This window comes from Miniopterus natalensis, chromosome 1 (genome assembly GCF_054644295.1).
Source record: "Miniopterus natalensis isolate mMinNat1 chromosome 1, mMinNat1.hap1, whole genome shotgun sequence".
Classification (NCBI taxonomy): domain Eukaryota; kingdom Metazoa; phylum Chordata; class Mammalia; order Chiroptera; family Miniopteridae; genus Miniopterus; species Miniopterus natalensis.
Window position 1 is genome coordinate 193139323 of NC_142081.1, and position 26483 is coordinate 193165805.

At 39.4% G+C, this 26483-nt stretch overlaps 1 protein-coding gene across 7 annotated transcripts in view; it reads left to right on the forward strand.

Moving 5' to 3' along the window:
• The first annotated feature begins 4751 nt into the window (after positions 1 to 4751).
• The window catches only part of LCORL (ligand dependent nuclear receptor corepressor like), a 105848-nt gene continuing 84116 nt past the window's right edge, over positions 4752 to 26483 (forward strand). For 4 of the 7 annotated variants that reach the window (XM_016199749.2, XM_016199747.2, XM_016199748.2 and 1 more), the window contains exon 1: positions 4752 to 4902. In XM_016199749.2, the coding sequence (XP_016055235.1) occupies positions 4752 to 4902 (151 nt within the window). The remainder of the gene's footprint in view (positions 4903 to 26483) is intronic. The other 3 variants (XM_087828080.1, XM_087828069.1, XM_087828071.1) reach the window with 3 other exon arrangements.

The following is a 26483-nucleotide window of genomic DNA, read 5'->3' on the forward strand; positions in this document are numbered from 1 at the left end:
CTGAGATGATGATGTCCTTAGAGTCCATACTCCCATAAGCAAAACAATGCTGAGAAATCTTTGGCTTATAAATATGGATGAATCTAAGATTTTTACATAAAATTTAACGTAATGATAATGTAACTGATTAGAAATTTTTGAGAAGGGGCTATGTTTCAAGGAATAAATAATTGATCAAATTTTCTGATTTTTATTTTTATTTATTTATTTTTATATATCTTTATTGATTTTAGAGAGAGGAAAGGAGAGGGAGAGATAGAAACATCAATGATGAGAGAGTCATTGATCGGCTGCCTCCTGCATTCCCCCAGCTGGGGATCAAGCCTGCAACCCGATCACGTGCCCTGCCTGGGAATCGAACCACTACCTCCTAGATCCTAGGTTGATGCTCAGTCGCTGAGCCACACCCAGCCGGGTGAAGTCTGTCTGATTTTTAGATCTCTGATCCGTGCAGTGCATTTGAGTTCAGATCTAAAGAAAATATAGTAAAGTGTGATGTTTTTTAAGCAGTTAATAAATTTACTCCAAAATGGCTTTTCAGCAGTATGAATCATTTTATAGTTAATTAAGGCATCTAATCATTATAACTTACAATTACAAAAGTATTTAGAATATTAAATTAGAAAATGCATATTACTTTTGTTACATGTTGATAATTCATAATTGAATAGGTACAACCCTACTAGTATATTGGATTGTTTATTTTTGTTGCAAAGAAAAAGAATAGCTCTTATTTTCAGTTAGTATTTCAAAAAACATGACTGTAGTCATACCCCCCTGTAATCTGAGATTTTTCTACTGTGGTAATATGAGTATTTTACACTATACCAATTCATTTGTATGTTTGTATCACAGTCTCCTAAAATGTACCCTAGATTGGGAATTGACTTCCAAATGGTCAAATAAATCAAGAAACTATTAATTTGCCCAGCAGCTTATATCTATACTTGGTAGTGTGCAAGAACTCTATAGATGTGTTTATCAGTTTTAGGTAAATAATAGTGAACCTATGGATATTTACGGTGGTTTCATTGAAGTAATGACCCTAATATGCTCACACCTTTCTGTATCCATGCCATTTGTTAGTGTCCTCCAGATGTTGGACTTGGTCATCTGATTTGCCTTGGAATGGGACAATAGCAACAAACGTTATGCAGCAAAGACTTGAAAAGCACTTGCACATTAGTGCTTATGATCTTGTTGTGCTTGACATACTGCCACTTTGTAAATAAGCTTTAGCTAGCTTCTGAGTGATGAGACACATGAGACACATGGCTCAGTCATTCCCATTATTTCAGCACAGGGAAGCCAAAGTCCAGACAAGAGTGAAGCCATCCTAGATCATGCAGATTCCAGCATTAACAATCCCAGCCAAGATCAGCAGAACCTTGCCAAATCAGCAGAACTGCCCATCTGACCTGTAGACTTCCCAGCAACGTTTTAAGCCACTAGGTTATGTATGGATCGGCTTGTTACACAGCAATAAACTAATGATACACTATATGTAGGAAATAGACTGCAGAACAAAAACATCTTTCTAAAGAACATTAACATTTCCTTTGAGAGTAACTAGATTTCCAGTGTAGGAGACAACCTTGGATATGACCCTTTTGTGTCTCTGGATTTACGGATATCTGGCCTAAAAATTCTAGAGATATCATATTCATTAGTTTTGTTCATTAATATTTCTATTCCCCCTTCTTTTGGGGAACATGGTAACACTACACTTTTCCATCTGCAGTAGACTACGAAAGTGGCCACATTATTTTTTCTCTCTCTATCCACACCCTTTCACAATGTGACTTGCAGCTCTTCCTGTTAAAAAGTACTTCCCTTCATTGACTCTGGGCTTAGCCGTATGATTGCTTTAGCCATTTGGACTGGAGAAAATGTGACCCAAGCCAAAGCTTTAAAAGTGCTTGTGCATTAGGGCTTGCTCTCTTGCTGACCTTGGAATCTTGTGACTGCCACCATGTGAACAAGCCAAGGCTAGCCTCTTGATGACAAGGGACAACTGGCCTGTTTGCTTTGTTGTCCCAGATGACAGTCACCTCACCTTCAGAAACAGAGCTGCCTCTCTAAGGGGACCCTAATCACAAACACCCAAGTGAACACAGTCCAGGCAAGCCGAACTATCCAGCTGAGCCTAAACAAATTTCCATTCCATGGGATCATAAGCTAAATAAACAGTTGATATTTTAAGGCATTAAGTTTTAGGGTGGTTGGTTACACCTGCAAAGCTATCTGATATATCACTCCTTTGAAGGTAGGCATGGCCATATGATTTGCTTTACCCAATGAAAAATGTCACTTCTGGCAGAAGCCTTTAAGAGCTGGACAGTGATTTAACATCTTTTTCTTGTCATGGTGACTGGGGAGGTTCCAGATGGTGGAGCTCCATAAACCTGGGTCCCTGAATGGACATGGAACAGTTCTCCCTACCGTCCTTCACACTGACTTTTGGAGGACATATAGCTTAAGAAATAAATCTTTGTATTAAGCTTCTGAGATTTTGAGTTTCCATACTAGAGCATAACCTAGCCCATTCTGACTATGTAGAAATTGGTACCCAGAAGGCGTTATGACAATGGAAAACCTAAACTATGTGGCTGTGACTTAGAGGCTCAGTGGGTGGTGGCAAGGAGACTGATGTTAGAGGCTGGAGAGTTAGTATTCCATGCTGAAACTGTTCGTGTGAGTTTTCCATTCTTCACCTTTATCCTGGTTATCTTTCCCTGGTTCTGCCACTGTACAGTGTGTGTGTGTGTGTGTGTGTGTGTGTGTGTGTAAGCAGAGAGGAATGGTCCTTTGTCCTTTCAGGTCTCTAAAACAAGAGAAGCTGATTCCTGCTCTAATATAGGGACCACCAGGCATCACCTAGAGATGCCAGACTTTGAGGTAAATGCTATTACTGAAAGGAACTTTTGGATTGTCTCCCTTGTGATAGGGATGGATGTCCTTTGTAGTGTAAGGAGAGTGAATTGGTGACCAGAAAGGTGAACTGCAGTAATCATTGGTGCCGCTCACCAATACATTCCGGTTATCTTCTTCCTGGGCAAGTAGTAGGATTACACTTCCGAGCTCCCTTGAAGATAGGCATGCCCGTATACATTTTTTTAATCAATAAAATAGGAGTGGAATCGACTTGTATCACTTTTAGGAAGAACCAGTTTGCCATTCATCTTCCTTGGGCCTATCAGGCCAGTGGGGAAGGGACAGTGATTGGGGCCTTCCTCGGTGGTCCTGTTGCTTGGTGACAACACCGGCTGTGGAGCTCCACTCCCCACCGCCCCCCAATGTTGGTTAACTTGTTACTGCTTGTTGCTGCACCATAAACTAGCCCATCCTAACTAACGTAGATTACTGTAAAAGCGATCAGAAAGCTACAGGTGCTGATCGCCCGGCCGTAGCCGCAGCGGGCCGCTGGCAACTCCTGAAGCTCCTTCCCAGTGACCTGACTCCTTTCCCAGCTGTGACCGTTCTAGAGCGGTGACCATGAGATTTTAAAGTTTATTTTCTTAATCTGTGAAAGTGTAAAACTACATCTTCACCATGGAGGGGTAAATACTGAAGTTTATATTAAACGAAAAGCTCCCTGAAGAAGAAAATACGTGTTCTCCGGCGCAGCGTGGAGCCCGTCGCGCAGCATCTGCAAGGAGCTGGTCCCACGCCGCGCCCCGCGCGAGGCCAGGCGGGTGGGGGCGTCACGCGGCAGGGGCTTCAGCGGGTCGCCTGCTCCAGGAGTCTACGTTTTGCGGATAAAAAGTTCCCCTTCGGGAGTTTTCATCGTCACACCCAGAGCCCCCGTAGGTGGTTTTGGGGGGAAGCCCCGCATCGTCTCCCTGACCCCCACACATGTGCTGCTTCTGAGGTCCCTTCCCCCTGGAAACTGACGTTTCTGCGGGATCTCCCCGGACATTCGGCAGTTACTTGGGATGCGGCCGAACGACCAGCTTGCTCTTTCCCTGCAGCGGCGGGATGCCAGGGACCCAAAAAGTTTCCAGCACTTAAAGCACAGAGTGCGGCTGGAACCACCGAGGAGCGGTCCAGTCCCGCGGTTCTCGCCGCCCCGGTCTCGCGGAGCCTAAGGAAGCTGAGGTGCCCGGGTCGGACCCGGCGGCGCGGCCAGAGCGCGGTCCCGGGCGCCGGGCGGCGGAGGCCGAGCCCGCAGGAGACGCCGCGCACCCAAGTCCAAGGCCGGTCTCCAGGGCGGAGTGTGGAAGGAGGACCGCGGAGTGCCCGTCCCCGCTGGACTACAAGGTCCAGCATGCATGGCGCCGCGGCGTCCAGCTCCCCTCCGGGACTCCCGCGCAACGGAGCCTGGGAACTGAAGTCTCCGCGCGTCCCGAGTCGCGTCGGGAAGGCAGAAGGGAGGAGCTGCCAGTCCGCTCCCTCGCGCGCCGGTTCCTGGCCGGGCTTGGAGCCTCTCGCTCTCGCTCGGGGTTTCCGCGGGCGGCGGGAGCAAGTATGGCTCGCTCGAGTAAACTGCGGGGGGAGGGGGGACTGGAGCGCGGGCGGGGAGGCGGGGTCAGCGGAAGCGGCAGGTTGCTTCCTTCTCCTCGCGCTCCCTCCCCGCCTCTCCCCGAGGGAGCGGTGGGAGGGGGAGGGAAGGGCAGAGGGAAGGTAGTGACACGTGTCAATCAACCCCCCTCCGGGGGGCGCGCGCTCCGGGGCTCGCGCCGAGGGCTCGCGCCCCTGCCTCGTGCCTGCGCCGCTCGTATGTAAATGAGGGCGCGTGACGCGGGACGCAGATGGACAAGGGAAGAGAGAGAATGGCCGCTGCCGCCGCCGCTGCTGCCGCCGCCGCCGCCGCTCAGTGCCGGAGCCCTCGGTGCGCGGCGGAGAGGAGAGGATTCCGGCGGGAACTCGACTCCTGGCGCCACCGCCTCATGCACTGTGTAGGTAAGAGAGACACGGGCCGGGGCGCCGGCTCCGCGCGGCCGCGGCTGCCGCTGCCCGAGGAGTTTGTGGCTGAGGGGTTTAGTTGAATCTCCCGTTCGGGTCAGTTCAATGGGGGAGCGCGATGGGAGCGGCGGCGGCGCGGCGGCCCCGGCGCTTGCCTTTTGTCTGGGGGCTCGTCGCCCGGCGCGGTCCCCGCTCCTTCCCCGTCCCCGGCGTAGCTGTTGGGCTCCCAGGAACTGTTAGTTCGGACCCGCTCGCCGAGCCCCGGAGGAAGCCGCTCGCTCGCGCTGTCCCCGAAACTCCTCGGCGCCCCTCGCCGCCCGTGGTCCACCCTGTCAGGAGGGAGGAAGCGGCCCAGCGGGTCGGCGCCCGGGCGAGGGGAGCCGGCGGGAGAAAGGCGGGCTGGTCCGCGCCCCCACCGGGCGCTCACACACCCCCTTCTCGTCGCCGGGGGCCGGGCCGGGCGACGCGACCGAGTTCCAGGGAGGGGGACCCGGGCGACCCCCTCCCCCCGGGCGCTCGCGGGGCTGCTGCCACGGGTGGACCAGCGGGGGGCTAGGGGCAGCGGGGGCGTCGCCCGAGGGGCGGGGGCGCCCTGCTCTGCCCTCTCCCGCTCGGCGGCGGCGGCGGCGCTGTGTGTACCCCTTTAAGAAGGAGCCGCTCGAGCGCTGACGGTTGGGATTTGAAGTTCTTCCTCCCTCTTTGGAAGTCTGGACGGCGGGGGGGTGGGGGACTGTTGCCATAGCGATGACACCCTCGCCCCCCTTCTCCCTGTGGACGCCCGACGACTCTGGTCCTCTTCTACTGTCATGTGATGGACCCGTCCCTGCACTTCCACGCGCGGCTCCCTCCCCACCTCCCGTCCCCAGCCTCTCGCCACTCCGCCTTCCCTGTCGGTGGGGTCGGAATCGTTTTGCTTCAAACTTCTGGGCTCGGAGCTGTCATTCTGCGGGTTGCTTGGAGTGGCGGGAGGTGGTGGGACCTCTGGACCTTGCCGCTGTCGCTTTTTTGTCTGAGTGGGACGTGTGCGTGGAGCTGTTACCCGGCAGGTTGGTGGTGTGAGCAGGAAGGGACAACGCGGGTCCTGGATGAGGTGTGTTGTGCGTGTTTATGTTGGAAGGGGGTTCGGGGTAAGAGAGTGAGGGAAGAAGAGTGGATAGTGGTAGCAGCTTGCTCGGCCGGCTGTTAAATCTCGGCGTTTGGAGTTGAGGCACTAACCTTAGTGCCTTAAGAAAACCCGCTCTCTTACCTTGTTTCCATCTGTTCTTTCGCCACCTCGCGCCCCTTTTCCCCCACCCCCCGCAGATTTGTTTGGTTAGCGCCTGGATGAAGATCCTTCTCGTTTTTTCACTAGTGAAAAAGAGATCGTGGTAGGATTAACTAGTACAACTTCAACTCAGAAGTGTGCGCTGCAGAATACTATGGACATAGGAGAACGTACGAGAAAGAAGATTGCTCTGATTAGGGGCATTTAAGTTATGTTTAAGCAATTTACTGTTCACCCTTATAAAATATGTTTTGGTCTTATCTAAGGAAACATTCTAGGAAATAGCTTTAGTCGAGTGCTCATCAGTGATTTTAGTTCTTTAAAAAAGTATAGAAAAACCTCACGGTATTCTTTATATAAAAATTTGAAGCTAAATGTTACTAGTGCTTCCTGAATACAAAATGGACCCGTTTTTATAATTGTTTATATAAAGATCTCTTCCACTGACAACCTGTTTAGAAATTATTGAGTTCGTTGAATTAGAATCAGGCAGGATAACAGCATTGTGTAACACTTTTTTGAGATATTGTGTTAAGTTTTCCCAAGTGATATGACGATTTCTTTGGTCAATTTTATGTTTTTGAATCCTTTAGAGTCTTTATCCCTTCATCTTTTTGCTTATTTAGATACGTTAAGTATGGCTCTGTATCTCAAAAATATATGCACCTTTGAAAAGTAGTTAAATTTTAATTAAACACAAAATTAATGGATTTGATGGGAAAAAGGACTTTTTGCCTTACCTATTTGGATACTGAAGTAGGATTAGGAGACATTGAAAATTGAGTTAATGCTGTTATGTCTAATATGCAACCTCTATATTACATTTTTAATGTAACATATAATTAATTGTACTGTATTTGAAAGGAAATTTTTAACTGGTCCGCAACTATATTTGAGAATTGTTTCGCAGAGTCCCAGTCCTAGTCAGGAGACCTAGTAGGACCCATTTCATACTTTGTTTTTGTCATTGTATTTTTAAATAAACAATAAAACTCTTTTAAACAGGATATACACTTGTTGATTGGTTTTCTTCAGTACCGTATATGTGAAGCATCTATTTATAGTGTGAATTGGGATTAAATGTAGTTTGTGTACTTATTTTAATTTGTCTTTTGCTATAAGTATGCTTACATTCAATATTTTACTTTGTAAACATATTTGCAAAAAGCCATATTCTTTTTCCTTTGTATGTTTGTATGTGTGTGAATATATGTATATGTGTATATGTTTCTATATTGCATATTCAGTGCTCTTATGGCTTGAAATCATTTTTATAAAATATTATTCTTTCTGCCTTTGGAGAAGAAAATGATTCAAAAGCGTTATTTTTAAATGAGGTAAAGAAATTGTAAGCAGCAGCTTAGGGTCGTACAGCAAGTTAGTATTGACCCAGTAGTGAAGTTTTAAACCTAAATTTTTAGAGTAAGTCTTCAATCTGATTCCTTTTTTTGTAACTTATATATAATATTCTAATTTTATGGGGGGAAAGTTCATCTTCCTTGTAGTTAGCTAAGATGTATAAGTCTTGATAAGGAAAGTGATGTTTACCTTTCTCTATTTGCGGAATTCATTTCTTTAGATTTGTGACTATGATTTATTCCTTTTTATAATTTAATTGAAGAGTTGCCCTATATGCTCTATGCCCCAATTAATACCTCTATTTACAATGTGGTACTTTTAATAATTTGATTATTTTTCTAATATCATCATATACTATGCTATAATTTTGAGTATGCTCATATAACATGTTTTAGTGCTTATCGGATATAGTAAACAGTATCCTTGTGCTTCATATAATATTGAGGTATAACATATAGTACTGAATTTTAGGGAATATATAATATAATTAGTAACGGATAAGTTACAAAAATTAAAACAAAGTCTAGGAGAAAAGGAATGCATTAATGTAATTTTAAATATTATCAGAACTTGTATGGTCTGTTAGGATATTTGATCTGGGAGATAAGCCAAGTTTTTTGTTTTTGTTGTTTTGATTTTTTTTTACTTTTATTTTTGGTATAATTTTAAACTTACAAGAAAAGTTGGAAGAATAATACAAGGAACTCCTATATGCCTTTACCCACATTCACTAATTGTATTACATTTTGCTGCATTTGCTTTATTGTTCTTGCCTTATATCCATATCATTCTATCTGCCTGTCTGTCCATCCATCCATCCATTTATCTTCTCTTGGAATAATTTGAGAGTAATTTACAGATACCATACTTCTTCACTCCTAAATTCTTCAGTGTATATTTCCTAAAATCAAAGACATTGTGCTTATGTAACCACAATGTAGTTATTAAAACCAGGAGGTTTAATATTGGCATAATACTGTTATCTAAATCATAATTCATATTTTATCTGTTTCTCTATTTTATCTGTAAGCTTTCCTCCCCTTAGTCCAGGATCGTGCATTGCATTTAGTTGTCACATCTCTTTAGTCTCGTAATCCGGAACACTTCCTCAGCTTCTCTTGTATTTCTTGACCTTGACATTTTTGAAAAGTACAGGATAGTTATTTTGTGGAATGTCTTCCCAATTTGAATTTGTTTGTTGTTTCCTCACGATTAGATTGGTTATGCATTTTTACCAGTAATACCTTTGAAGAGATGTGCTTCTTAGTACATCATATCTTGAGCTTCATGTTGTTGGCTTTGAAAATAGGCTAACGCATTATTCTCCATATTTCTCCCTGAAAGCCATCATCTATCCCTTTGTAATCAATATGTAATTTGGGGGAAAATACTTTGAGAAACAGGATATTTACATAATCTCATCAAAAATATCATCTTCAAGTTTTAACATCCATTCATGATTTTCTAACTTCTTTATTCAATAATTAGTAGATATTCTGTCATATAGCAATATTTGCCATCTTCTTTCTTCCCTTCTCTCTTTATTCAGTTATCTTTATCAGTATGAACTCATGGATTCTAATTTAATCAATGTTTACATTCATTACTGTCATTATTTTTATTTCTAAATTTTCCCAGGTTTCGCCAATGGGAGCCTCATCAAGCTGGTTCCAGTGTTTTTTGACAAATCACACCTTTCCATAACCCTTCCCCATCCGGTCATTTTTTTACCACTTCCTTCCTGCCATAACAACATATTTCATGTTCATCTTTTATTTTACCTGACCCAGCTTTAACATCAGCCATTTCTCTAAGGAGCTCTTCATTCTTTTTAGTGGAAAATACATTTAGATACCCAAATCTGAACACTAGGTTTCAGGACTGTTTTAAACCGTATTTTTTTTAGATAGAAACTAATACACAGTGCAGTTGATTTGCCTAAGGTTGTAACAGCAAAACAAAACGGTGAAGATTTTATTAGAATTATACTATAAACTCCAGAGTCTTTCCTACATACCAGTGTTGTCCAGTAGAAATATAATGGGAGTGAAATGCGTAGTTTAAAATTTTCTGGTAACCACATTAACAAAGCAATTTCAATAGCCTGATATGCTCAAATATTTTAGCATTAATCCATATAAACTTATTAATAAATTACTTTACATTCTTTTTCAATATTGAGTTCTTGAAATCATGTGTTTTACACATGAAGCACATTTGAATTTGGACTAGCCACATTTCAGGTGCTAATAGCCACATGTAGCAAGTGGCTACCTTATTGGACAGCACAGTTCTATAGTGTAGTAGCTCCAGGCAAGTCTTAATTACCATGGTACCACTTATTTCAAAACTGTTGATAATAACCAACCGATAGCTTAATTTATTTTCCCCAAAATCTTTTATTTGGATAGTATAATGCAGCACATAAAAATATAGGCTCTGGGAGCTAGACTACCTGCGTTTGTATTCTGGCATTACCACTTACCGTGTGGACAAGTTACTTAACCTGTCTGTACTTCCTTTTCTTATCTGTAAATTGGAGATAATGAGCTTGTTTAAGAATGAATTGTGTTGATATATGTTAATATGTATCTACATATAGGAAGCATTCTGTAAATGTTGCTATTATTGACTTACACAGGTTATTAGCAGGTTTGAGCTTTATAATTTTGCCAATAGATTCTTTCTGGTGGGAAACAATAAAAAGATCATGAGCCATGTTAGAGGAAAAGATAGTAAGAGCTTGAATGATCTGTATTCTAGGGTATTATAGAGCCAGAACCAGACTCATGGAGTTTTAGAATCACAGTGTATAACTTAGCCTAATCCTGGCTTTTTGTATATGAAGAGACCAAAAGACATTTGATGCTTTAAATTCTAAGGAATATTTTGGCTTTGTAGTAACTGAATACAAAACATTAGTTTAAATTTATTTTTTAAAAATGTATATTATATTAAATGTAAATGTATATTATATTAAAGCTACTGTTTATTGCTCTCTTTTTTACTTTTCCTGTTAACCTCATCACTGTCTTAGAGATCTGCACTCTGCAAGTGTTTATAGAGTGGACTTTCTTCCGAACTACTTGCCCCATCTATAGTCAGCAGTATAAATGTCAGAGTATATTTGTTTCCTTTATTTTTAACCTCTGAAGAAGTTATGGTAGTACTTCATAAAGCTGTAACACTTAAAGATGGGATAGCCCAGATAAATAAAACTCTCTTTCTGGATGCTTCTGGCTTTCTGGTCTTTTGACTTTGCGCTAATGTCTAGCTCATCTTGTCACTATTGCAATGTAAATCTCAGAAGAGTGGATTTACTTAGAAATCTAGATTTGATGAGGACTGATATGGTGGGTCAACTACCCTAAAACCTTGGCTGTCCAACTATTTTTTCAAACACTAGCAAGTTTTTTATCCACTTAAAATGTAAATTATGACACTGCCTAATAGCATGCATTAGACAAATGGAATGTATGATGATAATGAGTAGTTGGATAGTTAAAACATATACCCAAATTTCTCTGTAAAGTAGGTATATGTGTGAAACTGGTCAGAGCATAGTATAGCCTCCTTTCTCTGTGGAACAGTCTCTTCATGTCCATGCTACTTTCCTTGGTTCACTACATGTATATGCACCCCTTCCTGCTTGGCTGTGTGCCCTGACAAATTGGTGTTTGTTGTGTGCTGTATGTTCCCCTCACTTGTGTGACTTTGAACCCTGGCTCTTCTATCACAGTGCTGTCCTGGGAGGAGCAACAAAGGCATGTTGATATTTGGATATGTAGTTTCTTCTTTTTTATTAGTAAATCCAGTCTTTCAATTATTATACCCTACATTATTTATGTATGGAATTTCTTTTTCATTTTTGATAATATTCCTTCTTTTTGGGTGTACATATGGCGAACATTCATGGGTGACAGGTGACAGGTAACAGTTGGTTAGAGCACCAAGTTCATAGGTTCCACATTTTGAGGACCCATTTAACTTTGAGAGTCCATACTTGGGCCTGAATGTATTATTAAGTAATTAATTCAAAAGGGTTTTGTGTTTTTTCCCCCCACCACAGAATATAGATAAGAGAATGTGAATAGGCCCAGATCAACCTACTGCTCCCACTAGGAAACTAAGGTAACAAAATAATGCCATATTTGTATTTGAAGAATGGCACTTTGTTCTTAATTAAAACTAAATAAAAATTTTGTTTTCAGAATTTTTGTGTTTTCTAGAAAATAAAACTTACAATGAGGAATCACTTTTATAAACATCTTACTTATCCTTTCCTTTCTTTTCATAGAGTTTTCCCACAATTGGCAACGACCCTATCCTGCTTGCTTATATTTGCTTCTTTTCTTTTTCTTTACCCTAATGTGTTGCCAAGTTATTAGTACATTCTTTAAACTATCTCCTGGATTCAATTTTTCTAATAGTGTACTTGGGCAGATTCAGGTAAGTTTCTGGTTTATATCAATATCTGCATTTCTGGTTTTACTGTCTTTCAGTCTAGCGTGTAACCTACATTAAATCATTGTTTGAAATAGCTGCTTTGATTTTGTAGTTCACAAAGCAGTATCTCCCATTTGTTGTTGTTCGTCAAGTGAAAGCTCCTAACCATATTCAATTAGTTGATCTTAGTCTACCAGACTGCGTCTTCCCTCTGTTTTTCTAGCGTCTTCTTTAGACAGCCCAACCACTTGCATCTACTTTTACTTCTCTATTATACACGTTGCCCAAAGTTCTTGAGTATTTTTTTAGTCATAGCATCTACCCTACATACTCAGTCACCTTTTAATTCATTTGCAACCTAGAGTCTTTTCTTAAGTATTTATTGAAAAGCAAGTTTGACACTTTCTCCATTAATTCAAATTGGCCAATTCCTTTCTGATGGATATGTGTAAGGTGTGTGTATATGGGAAGCAACTTTGTTTAGTAGTCTTCATATTTAAATAATAAACCATTTAGTGACAAGGAACTAAGCTTTCACAAATGATAGAAAGGATGAAGAATTGAAAGAATATAGTTCCTTTCTTAGCCTCCATCATCATAACCTTAGGCATGTCATTTCACCTTCCACAGGTGGAAATCTGTGAAACTAGGATATCTATACTCAAATGTTCACTATTTTTTATTTTTAATGAAAGGTGGTATAATACTTATGTAGTAGTGGTTTATGGACCAAAGATATAAATTAGGGAATTATCAGCATAAAGATGATGTTTAAATTCTGGAAATGGATGAGCTCTCCCAGGTGTAAAAGATAGTATAATGAGAGGAGTAAAGTATTCAGCACCATGCCTTAAGGAATCTTAACTTTTTTTGGGCAAAGGAAGAGCAACCTCAGAGTAAAGCCATTGAACTTTTACACTGGAACATAAGTCTCTTGGCTAAGTAGAAAACCAGGGGAGAGTAGTATCACCAAATCTAAGAAAAGAGAAGTATGTTATAATAAGGAGGGATTGTTAAATGTTGATGAGATGTCAGTTACCATGAAACAGGGAAGTGTACATTTTTTGGCAACATGGAGGTTCTAGGTGACCTTGACTAAATTTCAGCAGATTCGTGGGAACGGAAGCCATAGGTTAGAAAGTAAAGTGTGTATAAGTGGAGATGACATTTGTAGTAGACTACTCATTTGAGAAGCTACATTTTGAGGAAGAATAGATAAATGGAGTAGTAGTTGAAAGGATCTGGGTCTAGGGATTTTTTTTTAGATGGAAGAAACCATTTACAATACTAAGTAAGATGGGGAATACTTTTCTGAGTCAATATTCATGATATTTCGTGTTTAATTAAGCCGAGACTTAATAGTAACAAAATATTGAGTCAGATAAATTAGGTGAATAATAGATGGGCTTGGTTTGAATCACTGAATGTGAACTCTAAATCTCTTCTTTTTCTTTAAACAATATTTTCCCAATTTAGCTTATTGCTAAGATATGGTATGTGTGATATTAGTACATTGTACATTTTAAAGGAATAATTTTTTTCAGTTAATTTACTGTTGTCACTCAGTCATCAAATATTTTGAGTCCTACTATGTGTCAGTTGGTGTGGTTTTTTCATGTGATGAGGACTTTTAAGATTTACTCTCTTAGCAACTTTCAAATATGCAGTGCAGTATTATTAACTATAGTCGCCATGCTGTTTATTACATCACCATGACTTACTTATTTTATAACTGGGCATTTGCACCTTTTGACTCCTGTCACCCATTTAACCTGTCAACCACCAATATGTTTTCTGTATTTATGAGCTTGGTTTAAAAATATTAATTCTTTAAATGATAAGTTTGTACTGAAGAACTTGTCAGCCAAAATTAGACATCGGACTTCTTTATTCCCTATCCCCCTGGATTGAATTTACCAATCTATCAAAGGCAGAGTAGCTGGAGCTGTTGGCCTCTTCTAAAGTACAAGGAAGTTCTACCCCAGTAAATTTACCATGTGATTTGCTTATTGGTAGTATGACTATTTAGGCAGAGTGATCAGGAGGGTTGGCAAGGCGAGAAAAATGACCTATAAAACATTAATCCATCCCACTATCAGGATGTTGCCAATATTAGTTATTCCTCTTTCCTTTGGGAGGGCTGAATAAAGGGTAGAGAAAAGGGCAGAAATTTCTTCTATAATACTTCCCCAAAGAATGTGATTAGTGTTGGGAAAGGTGGGAACTGTGGGTTGGATAAAAAAAAAAAGTTGTCTACGCTAGGAATAGGGTTTAGACTCGGCTTTTAAAGAGCTTACAGTTTTCAGGGATGTTAAGTATTAGAGTTGGTATAATATAATGGAAAGGCAGAGGAAGGAGCAATTAATTTTGATTTGAAGGATCTGAAATACTAGGCTTCAAAAGACTGAGTGAAAGTAGGGCTTGGCAAACTTCTTTTATAAAATATAATAAACATTTTAGGTTTTGAGGGCCATATGGTCTCTATTGCAACTCCTCAACTATGCTGTTGTAGCACAAAAGCATTATATAAATGAATGAGCATGGTTGTGTTCCAGGAAAAAAATTTCTTACAAAAATAGGTCGATTTGGCCTATAGGCCATAGTTTGCTGATCCCTAAGTTAATTAAATGACCCAGCAGGAGAGTAGGTTGGAGGGAACAGGCAGAGGGCTAGAAAATAAGCAAAGGTATAGAAATCTAAATAATGATATATTCTGAAACTACTGTATTTGGCAACTTAATATCATTGGAATATAGGATGGGAGTAGGAAATAGGAGTTGGAAGTATAAATTATGGCCTCTATAAGGAGGAAATTATGAACCTTTGAAGTTTTTTTTAATGGGTAATACGCATGATCAGATAAGTCTGCTTATTTTCATTTTGAACATCTGCTATTGGTTCAGGTTTGAGGGGGTTTATTTGTAATAGTTTTAAAGAAGCTCACATTGAATCAGCCCTTTTAAGTCAAAATTGGGGAAATGAACAATCTATTATATATTCAACATGTTAATTAAAATATTAGATTGCTGTAGTACTCTCAAATGGCACCCTTCTTTTATAGTTAGACTCTGAACAACTCGAAAAATAAAACAAGGAGAAAAATGGAAGCCAAAATATCACTTCTGTTACTGAGAGAGGCCAGGTTAGAGGAATAGTTTAGTGAGTAAGGTGGTCTGGCATAGGCCAATTTAGCCACCCAATCCTAAGCATACTAGGGAAGCAGAGCAGAGTATTTGGGGGGAAAGGAGCAGAACTGAGCTCTTTCTACTTACTTTCCCAAATCAGATCAGTCACTTCACTTCCCTAGGGGTAAAGAGAGGCGCAGATTGTTCTTATGAAGCATCCTTCCTCATAGAAACAAGAAGCAAGGAAAAAGTGTTCTAACAGAGCTAATTTTTGCAGAATTGAATCTGGGGAAGTGTACTGGAAGCAATACAACTGTTATTATAATGAAAACAAGTCAAACTTAACTATTCTGGATATATTTTAAAATATGTAATTCTAGCCGCACAGTTGGTTGGAATGTCTTCCCTTGCACTTAAGGGTGACAGGTTCAGTTCCTGGTCAGGGCACATACTTAGGTTGCAGGTTCAGTCCCCAGTTAGGGTGCTTAAGAGTGGCAACCAGTCAATGTTTCTCTCTCAAATCAATGTTTCTTTACATATTACATATATCTCTGTAATTCTGATATTTGAAACAACGACATTTCTTAAATTCTTAAAATTAGTAGTTTGTTTTGTTGTTGTTTTATAAATGAACTAGATTTTGTATAGGCCTATGTAAGATGCTTAAAGTGCATGATTGGCTAGAAAAGAAAGACAAAGACTTCCTTTATCAGTTTTCAATTGACTTTTTAAATTTAGAAGGAATTAGTATAAAAGGAGAGCAGTTTCTTTAAATGGAAAAAGCAGATACTTTGACAACTAGATTATCCTTTTAATTAGCTCTGGTTGTGGATTCTTGTGCAGTTTATTCACTGGTATCTTTCTTTAAAATGTTATCAGTTGTTCTTCCTGTCCTCTTCCCCTTTCCTTTCTGTATAATTCAGTACCAGAACTATCAGGAGAGACCAAACAAGGGTTAAGTTTCCTCACCAGGTGAGGTATGTGAGAGGGGGAGCCATGTCATCTTGGAGGAGTGGGATATCAGAGCCTGACAGGGGTGAGACAGTTGATGGAATTGGGAGGGTGAGGAGCAGTCTGCATAGGAGGACATGCTGGTGCAAGGTGTTGAAGCACAAGCAGGGTTAGTATGGTATCTGTGAAGGAGAGTAGCCTGATATGGGGGTGGATCAGTTATTCCCAGTGAGGGGTGCCCATACTTGAACAGGGTAAGAGGATGAGGAGGGCATCTACTTGGAGGTGTGTGTGAGGGATAATGTGAGGGTGTAGAAAGGCACCCCCATGCAGGAGGGTAGCCTGGTGTGGATATATTGAGGCTCAAGTGCGATGAGGATGGAGTCCATGCATGGAAGCATTCTAATGCAAGATGCCAGAGCCTTCAGGGTAGGAAGAGGAAGGCACCCCAGTGGAGGGTAAGCTCAATATGAGATGTTAGTGCTTGAGCTGGGTGAGGAGGGTATTCTTGTAGGAGTGGTGCCAAGCTTGAGGAATAGGAGCCTGAACAAAGTGAGAAGGCTATAAACATGGAAGAGGTGTGAGAGTGTCGAGCCAGCTAAGGAGGGGTGAGGAGAGCATCCATGTGGGGAAGGAAGGCAGCTACATGGGAGATTGGTCAAATAAATGAATATTAAGGATAATGGGAGCTACGCCCTCATTGTCTGAGAAGTGTTATAAATATGGTAATGGAGAAAACTAGAATGTTCTCTGTAGTGTTGGAGATAATTAGTGTGAAATCATGGTTTTCATTTTATCTATAGAGAAAGATAGAGAAATATAGAAGTAAATGTTTGTGTATGTATACAGTTAACCTTTGAATAATGTAGGGGTTACGAGCGCTGACCCCTTGCACAGTCCAAAACCCACACATAACTTTTCCCCAAAAAGTCAACTACAAATAGCCTGCTATTGATTAGAGCCTTACCAGTAATAGTCAATTAAAATACATTTTGTATGCTCTATGTACAGTATACTGTATTCTTACAATAAAGTGAGCTAGAGAAAAGAAAATGTTATTAAGAAAATCATAAGGAAAATACATTTATAGCATTTGCTGAAAAAAATCCACGAACAAGTGGGCCTGCACAGTTCAAACTCGTGTTGTTCCAGGGTCAACTGTGTATACACAACATGCCCTACATTGTTCACTTAGAAGGGGCCTAGGAGCAATGATACCCTAAGAGCAGTAAGTATAATGCATCATTGTTAATTTTCTGATTTTAATGGTTGTATTTGTAGGAAATATTTTATTTTTTTAAATATGTCCTTATTGATTTCAGAGACAGGAAAGGAGATGGGGAGAGAGAGATAGAAACATCAATGAGAGAGTCATTGATCGGCTGACTCCTGCACACCTTCCACTGGGGATCAAGCCCACAACCCCGGCATGTGCCCTGATGGGGAATCGAACCACGATCTCAACAGCTGAGCTAAGCTGGCCGGGCGAGGAAATACTTAATTAAAGAATTCAAAGGTGATGGGACATTATGTAGACCATTTACTCTCAAATTGTTGGAAAAATAAAAGTTCTTACCATACTTAAAACATATTCTGTAAATTTAAGATTGTTACAAAATAAAAACGAACATATAAAAGCAATGTCATTAGTCTAAATATTGCATTCTATTAAGTTAGTTGCTTTCAGCCTTTGAGACCACATAGTAATATGTAAATTGTTTTAGAGATTTATCAACACTAAGATAGCCCTTTGAAATGATGATAGCTAATATTTACTGAGTGTTTACCCTGCTGAGCTTTTATGTATATTAATCACATGTGAAATAGTAAAAATTGTATCTTCATTTTACAGATGAAACTGACACTTAGGCTGACTTGCCTAAGGCATTCCATTTAGGAAATATGTATGAAGGTAAAATTCACGTTCAGGTTTATGTTACTCCTTTGGTCAAACCTGGTTAAAAAATTAGCAAGTCTGATCCTTTCTGGACAGATAATTGTGTCTAAAACTTTAGTAGTGCTATTTTCTGTTTCATTTCAGAACCTTGAATTTCAGGGGTAGGGAAAAGTATTCTGGATTTAGACCTCCTTGGCCTTCTGTTTCTGGCCTGGAATAAGAGAGAACAGGGGCTTCTGTATTTGGGTTAAGGGTTCCCTTGAGATGGGTTAATCAAGAAGTAATATCCCCAAATTTCTTTTTTGTTCTTACAATTGGGAATGGTGGGGCATGGTGTTTGGGGTGGTGAGAGCATGGAGTTAGTGGGGCAAGGATTTTCCCCAGCATAGATTGTCAGTGTTTTAGTCTGGATATAAAGTTACCTTCTATCCTAATTCCAAGAACTATGACCATACCTTTCCATCTCTTTAGAACTTTTCCCGAGGATGGCAAATGGTGAATTGGAATATAGCTAACAAAAATTGTTTCATTTTAACTTTTCTTTGCTTGTGCTCTTCTGTACTCAGTGAACCCAAAAAGAGTCTGGAGGCTTTGGCTAGAAGTAAATGATGATTTGTTCAAGGGCCTTAGGGTTTGCAAACTTGAAATACAACTAGGCAATAGAGTGTCCCAAAGAAGAAAGAAAAGCTGAGGGTTCTTATAGTAAAACGTACTTTTTTTTTTTTTTACATTAAAATAGATTCTATTATAGAAAGATACCAGGCCATAAAACTAGCTATCCAGTACAGCAGTCCCCCCTTATCCACAACTTTGCTTTCTGCAGTTTCAGCTATCCATAGTCAACTATGGTCCAAAAATATTAAATGAAAAATTCCAGAAATAAATATTTTAGGTTGCACACAGTTCTGAGTAGTGTGATGAAATCTCTCACCATCCAAAGAGTACATTCTTGAAAAGAATCAGTCCTGCGTTCTTAGCCTCTGGACTGGTTTGAGATGGTCATCCTCTAGATGACCTGGTGGTCTGAATGATGGATGTCAGGTGGTCTGGATATATGAACATTCTTTCCTTAGTCCTTCATGGGGTAATCAGAGGGTTATCTGGAGGTTAGATGTGTATTCAGGCATTGATGCAAGACTGGAAAGTTCAAAAGTTAACATTCCCAGGTTAGTTAAAAGAATAGAATCCTTTCCTGATGCCTCACTCTACTTGATTTTAGTAATTTAGCAGCTTGAATATAGTGAGTCCACTTTATTCCTTCAGTCTGTTCCTCGCCATTTTGAGTATAAGAAAGTAGTGCCCTGGTAAAATTTGTATTTTTTAACACAAAATCTTAACAATATGTCATCAGCCTAATCATTACCTATTCCTTCTCCTTTACCTTATTACTTCACCTTTTAATATTTCTATTCTGGCGTAAGTATAACTCATAAGTAGGGTTGAATTTCCATATAAGTGTTACTGATGCAAAACCTGTGTGCCTGACTTTCTGAAATGTCAAAACTCAAAACATGAGTTTGGTATAAGGAAAGGTTTATTGATCCAGAAGGCACCAGCCAAGAAGATGGGAGCACTAGCACTTTCTCAAATCCATCTTAAGACAGTAGAGTGTTCAGGCTTCTTTTATGTCAAGGGAAGGGAAAATGAGAGGGGTTATTTTTGTAAAAACTCAAGTTTCAAGCGGAATTCCTCTAATGATTAGCACGTCTAAGGCAGGAGCTGTTAGCCATGAGAACATCTTAGTCCAGAACAAGATTGAGTGAAAGAAACCAAGCGTTTCACTCCTACAAGATAGGTACACATTAGATAAGTACACACTAGTTTACTTACCTAATTTGTCTTACTAAGTTAACTAACTTCATCCTTCTCATCAGTCTGAACCCACAGATCCTTACCTCCTCTATCATAAAATGAGTTTTTGAGGACTCTCATTGTTTAGATCCAATCTAAAATTGCTCCTTTATTTTATTTCAAGAATAATAGTATTTTTGTGGTTGAAGGAAGCATGGCTATGTGCTAGATCCTTTTGCACATCTCTTTTCTCCCTCATAATTGCTTTCAGTAAATATTTATGGTCCTGGCATTGTGCTAGGGGACTTAATGCATTACATTGTCTTCATGAAGCACAACCTTGTAGTGAAGACAAGACTCTCTTACTACAGAGTATGGTAAATGCTATAATAGAAGTATATACAATATTAAAATTGTGGTATAAAGAAGGAGAGGGATCAGATTTCCTTGTATGGGCCTAGAAGCAGTTATGGGACGATTGTGGGTCATGAGAAAAGAGAAAAAGAAGTTGAATTGTCGAAAAACTTCTGAGCAGAATACAATAGTAATTACTATTATTTAAAAAAAAAAAAAAAATTTCTTGACTTTTTAGAGAGAGGCAGAGAAAGAAACATTGATTTGTTGTTCCATCTATTTATGCATTCATTGGTTGCTCCTTATATGTGCCCTGACCAGGAACTGAACCTGAAACCTTGGAGCATCTCGGTATTTTTAATTACTGTATTTTACTGTGTATTAGGCATTTAAGTGCTTACATTAGAATTCATTTGATTTTCACAATAGTCACATAAACAGGAACTATTTTTATTTTCCCCCACTTTACCAATAGGGAAGTTAAGTAACTCATCTTACAGGTAGAGGAAAACCATTGAAGGGTTTTAAGCATGGGAGTAATGTAGTTTAATTTGTGGTTTTATAAGATTAATCTGCCAATAAAGTAATAAGAAACTGAGACAGGCAAATCAATCAGGAGTTTGTCAAGATAGCTCAACCAAGAAATTATGAGGGTCTGAAATAAGAGTAGTAATAGAAATGGAGGAGGGGGAAAGAATTTAAAAGATAAGAGGTGTTACAATCAGATTTTAAGTCATTGATGAGCTAAGGGCATACAGGAGAAGGAGGGAGAATAGAGAATCATTTCCAGTTTCTCTTTAGAAGCCAGATTGAATTGTGGGACTGTTATCCAGAATAGGGTATACAGCAGCATATATTCATATTTGAGGTAATAGAGTCAGTATTTAGGCTTATCTGGGACCAACATATTAGGGTTTGCTAGCTTGCCTTAAAGCCAATTGTTGCAAGAGTGCAGCAAGAACTCTAAGGAAACCAGTCATAGAATAGAAATTTCTCTCTAGTCATTGTATAAATTCTGAGCTTTCATACATAGTTCAAAGGCTTTTACTTCTGCAGGAATAATGTGCCACTTCTGCATTCTTGCATTCTTAACATTTGAAGGCTCGGGTGTGGTTTTGGACCTTGATTATCTGTGTGTGGTGGTGTATTGTCTCTCCCCTCTCCTTCCACTTTGCTCTCTGTTATCTGTCCAGGAAAATTTAACCTAATTAGACTGAGTAATTTTTATGTTGTATTTTTTGATATGTGAATAATTTTATAATAAATATAGGTAATTTGGAAGGACTCTTCAAGTCACCTTTCACTAATTATGTTGAAGTTGGTAGGGTGAATGTAACATGGCTCACTGTAGGTTTTAGACCCCCATAGCTTTAACATATGATTTCATCTTTAAACAAAACCCAAACTTCCTTGACCTTTATTTTTTCTGTCTCCCAGTCACTAGCCTATCTCAATATTTGATTTACTTGATCTCTCTCCACTTACTCGTATGTCTTTCAGATATCCTAAATATTAATATATTTAAGAAGGAAGTCTTGATTTCCCTCTACGAAATACCAAATCTGCTCCGCTGGTGTTCGTTATCTGAGTATATCTAGTTTCACAAGTCAGAGACTTAGAAGTCGTATTTCACTTATCCTCCTCATCTCTTATACCCAGCCCACCAATTATTATTGATTACACTTCCAAATATATCTTGAGTCCATCCTTTAGCTCCATTTCCACCCCAGTCTAAGTCATTCTTTCTTTTTTTGCCAGGACTACTGCAAAAATTCTTAATTGTTTCCTCTTTTCTGCTCTGATTCTTCTTTAGTGTAATCTTCTGTGCTACAAACAAAAATCTGATGACGTATTTGCTCTACTCTCAATTCAGCAATGACTTCCTTTTGCATCAGAGACAAAAGCATGAAAGTATTCTGTTGTTTTTAACATTATTATAGCATCCCTGAAGGTTGTACCATGGAGTACAAAAGTGGGCTTAGGCCAAACTGTGAACTTTTAAAAAATATATTGTCCCAAGGAATTAGTCCTTATTCTGGTATTATTTATTTGTTTATTTATTTATTTATTTTCCATTGCCATTTATCCTACCTATACCCTCTCCCACCTCCACCCACCCCTCCCCCTGCAATCACCACACCTTTATCTGTGTCCATGAGTTTTCTCTTTTTTATTTTCCTTTTTGCTCAATCCCTCCACCACCACCATTAACACCCCCATCAGAGCTGTTTGCCTGCTCTATGAGTCTGTCTCTATTCTGCTTGTTAGTTCAATTTGTTTATTAAATTCCACATATGAATGAAATTATATGGTACTTGTCTTTCTCTGACTGGCTTATTTCACTTAGCATAATGTTCTCCATGCCCATCCATGCTGTTGCAAAGGGTAAAATTTTCTTCCTTTTTACAGCCTAATAGTATTCCATTGTGTAAATTACCATAGCTGTTTTATTCACTTATCTCCTGATGGACACTTGGGCTGCTTCCAAATCTTGGCTATTGTAAGTAATGCTGCAATGAACATAGGGGTGCATATATTCTTTCAGATTAGTATTTCTTCAAAAAAATTTCCAGAAATGGAATTACCGGGCCATAAGGCAGTTCCATTTTTAATTTTGGGGGGTAACTCTATACTGCTTTCGACAGTGGCTGCACCAATCTGCATTCCCACCAACAATGCATAGGGTTCTCTTCTCCACATCCTCACCAACACTTGTTGTTTGCTGATTTATTGATGATAGTCATTCTGACAGTTATAAGGTGATATCTTATTGTGGTTTTAATTTGTATTTCTCTGATGATTAGTGACATTGAGCATCTTTTCCTTCGTCTATTGGCCATCTGTACATGCTCTTTGGAGAAGTATCTATTCAGGTCCTTTGCCCATTTTTTAATTGGATTGGTTATTTTTTTCATGTTGAGTTTTATAAGTTCCTTATGAATTTTGGATATTAACCCCTTATCAGATGTATCATTGGCGAATATGTTCTCCCATTCAGTGGGTTATCTTTTCATTTTGTTGATAGTTTCTTTTACTGTGAAAAAACTCTTTAGTTTGTTGTAGTCCCATTTGTTTGTTTATTCTTTCGTTCGCCCTGCCTGAGGAGACATATCCAAAAAAATATTGCTATGAGAAATGTTTGAGATTTTACTGCCTATGTTTTCGTCTAGGATTTTTATGGTTTTGAGCCTAACATTTAAGTCTTTAATCCATTTTGAATTTATTCTTGTGTGGTATAAGAAGGTGGTCTAGTATCATTTTTTTGCATGTATCTTTCCAATTTTCCCAGCACCATTTATTGAATAAACTCTCTTTAGCTAAGAAGAAATAAAAGGCATCCAAATTGGGAAGGAAGAAGTAAAACTGTCATTCTTTGCAGATAACCTAATACTGTACGTAGAGAACCCTAATGATTCCATCAAAAAACTACTAGAACTGAAAAATGAATTCAGTAAAGTAGCAGGATACAAAATAAGTATCCAGAAATCAGTTGCATTTTTATACACCGATAAAGAACTATCAGAAAGGGAAACTAAAAAAAAATCCCATTCTCACAGTTGCTTCAAAAATAATAAAATGCCTAGGAATAAATTTAACCAGGATGTAAAAGACCTGTTCTTGGAAAATTATAAGACACTGAAGAAAGAACTGAAGAAGATACAAATAAGTGGAAATATATACTATGTTCATGGATAATAAGAATTCACATCATTAAAATGTTCGTATTGCCCAAAGCAATCTATAGATTCAGCACAATTTCTATTAAAATACCAATGGTATATTTCACAGAATTAGAAAAAATATTCCAAAAATTTATATGGAATCACAAAGACCCCGAGTAGCAACAATGATCCTAAGAAAGAAGAACAAAGTTGGAGGAATCACGCTTATTCTGATGTTTAATTGGAATTCAATTGACATTTTTATTAGCTTGTTTTTAACTGGGGAGGTGCAAAGAAATGCCTCTTTACACATTATATTCAGTAAATTTACTGTTTTAGTTCTGTTTCATACGAGCTCTATGCAAACCATGATTATTCTTTTTGGGGGAAATCAAAAGTAGCTTTCCCAGGAGACTATTTGAATACCTGGGCATAATTTGTAAAGTCTATATGGGAAATTGCAAATATGTACAAAGATGGAAGAAAGCATAATGAATCTCCACATTCCTGTGATCCAGCTTTAATGGTATTACAAATTCTGGCCTAATTTTTGATAGTAAAGTTTTCAGTCAGAACAAAAATATTATATGTTGGTTATCTAAATGCCGTAATCCATTCCATGATCTACTGTGAATGAACCCAGGTTACACATTTTATTACAGTCATTGTGGATTTGTGCCAGAGTTGTGAAAATTACTATGATGTTCATGATATTTTACTGCTTGAATTTAGGCTTAATATAAGGTATTTGGGTTGTATGTAGTATGGTTATATGCCAAAACAGTTAAGTTCTTGTCTCCAGAAGTGCTCTCTCTCTCTCTTTTCCTCCCTCCCTCCCTCCCTCCCTCCCTCCCTCCCTCCCTCCCTCCCTCCTTCCTTCCTTCCTTCCTTCCTTCCTTCCTTCCTTCCTTCCTTCCTTCCTTCCTTCCTTCTCTCCCTCTTCCTTTTCCTTTACTTCTCCTCCCCCCTTTCCCCTCCCCACTCTCCTCCTCTTTCTTCCCCTTCCCTCTTCTTTTTCTTTCTTTTCTCCCCCTTTTCTTCCCTCTCTCTCATGCTTCTTAATCGCCTTCACATTTTTCACCCAGTCCCCCAATTCCCCTCCCATCTGACAACCATCAATTTCTTCTCTGTACCTATGAATTTGTTTCTCTTTTGTTTATTTCTTTATTTTGGTTTTTAGAATCCACATATGAGTGAAATCATGTGGTATTTGTCTTTGTCTGACTTATTTCACTTACCATAATACCCTTGAGTCTATCCATGTTGTCACAAATGGTTAGATTTCATTTTCTTTTTTTTAAATATATCTTTATTGATTTTCAGAGAGAGGAAAGGAGAGGGAGAGAGAGATAGAAACATCAATGATGAGAGAGTCATTGATCGAGCCCGCAACCCGGGCATGTGCCCTGACCAGGAATCGAACCCTGATTGCCTGGATCCTAGGTCGAGTCTCAACCACTGAGTCACACCCAGCCGGGCGATTTCATTTTCTTATAGCCTAGTAATAGTCTATTATATATATATGCACCACACACATCTCCTTTATCCATTTGTCTATCAGTGGACACTTAGGTTACTTCTAAATCTTGGCTGTTATAAATAATGCTGCAGTGAACATAGGAATACATATATCATTTCTTTTCTTTTTTCAACTCTTACCCAAGGATATTTTTTCCATTGCTTTTCAATGTGAGGGAGACACACTGACTGATTCCCTCCCTCATGAACCCCAACCGGGGCCAGGATCGAGCTGGCAACCGAGGTACGTGCCCTTGGCTGGAATTGAACCTGGGACCCTTCAGTCCACAGGCTGATGCTCTAACCACTGAGCAAAACAACTAGGGCCATATATCTTTTTAATTAGTGTTTTGGATTTCTTCAGATAAATACTCAGAAGTGGAATTCCTGGATCATATGCTATTTCTGTTTTTAAATTTTTGAGGAACCTCCATACTGTTTTCCACAGTGGCTGCACCGATTTACAGTCCCACCAACAGTGTGGTAGGGTTCCCTTTTCTCTACATTCTCGAAACACTGATGTTTATTGATGATGGCTATTCTGACAGGTGTGAAGTGATATCTCATTGTGGTTTTAATTTACATTTCCCTGATAATTAGTAGGAATTAACATTATTAAAATGTTCATACTACCCAAAACAATCTACAGATTTAGTTCAATCCCTATCAAAATATCAATGGCATTTTTCACAGAACTTGAACAAATAATCTTAATATTTATATGGAACCACAGAAGTCCCTGATTATCCAAAGCATTACTGAAAAGGAAGAACAATGTTGGAAGTATCACGCTACCTGATACCAAAACTATACTACAAGGCTGTAGTAATCAAAACAGCATGGTACTAGCGTGAAAACAGACACATAGAAAACAACAAAATAGAGAGCCCAGAAATAAATCCCCACCTAATATGGTCAGTAATCCATGACAAAGTAGGCAAGAATATACAGTGGGATAAAGATAAATGGTGAAGGAAAACTGGACAGATACCTGCAAAAAGGTGAAACTAGACCATTTTCTTACACAATATTCAAGAATACACTCAAAATGGATTAAAGACAATTTAAGACCCCAAACCATAAAACTCCTGGAAGAAAACGTACCCAGTAAACTCTTTGACATCACTTTGGATAGGCAAGGGAAACAAAAGAAAACATAAAATGAGACTATAGCAAACTAAAAAGGTTTTGCACAGCGAAGTAAACCATCA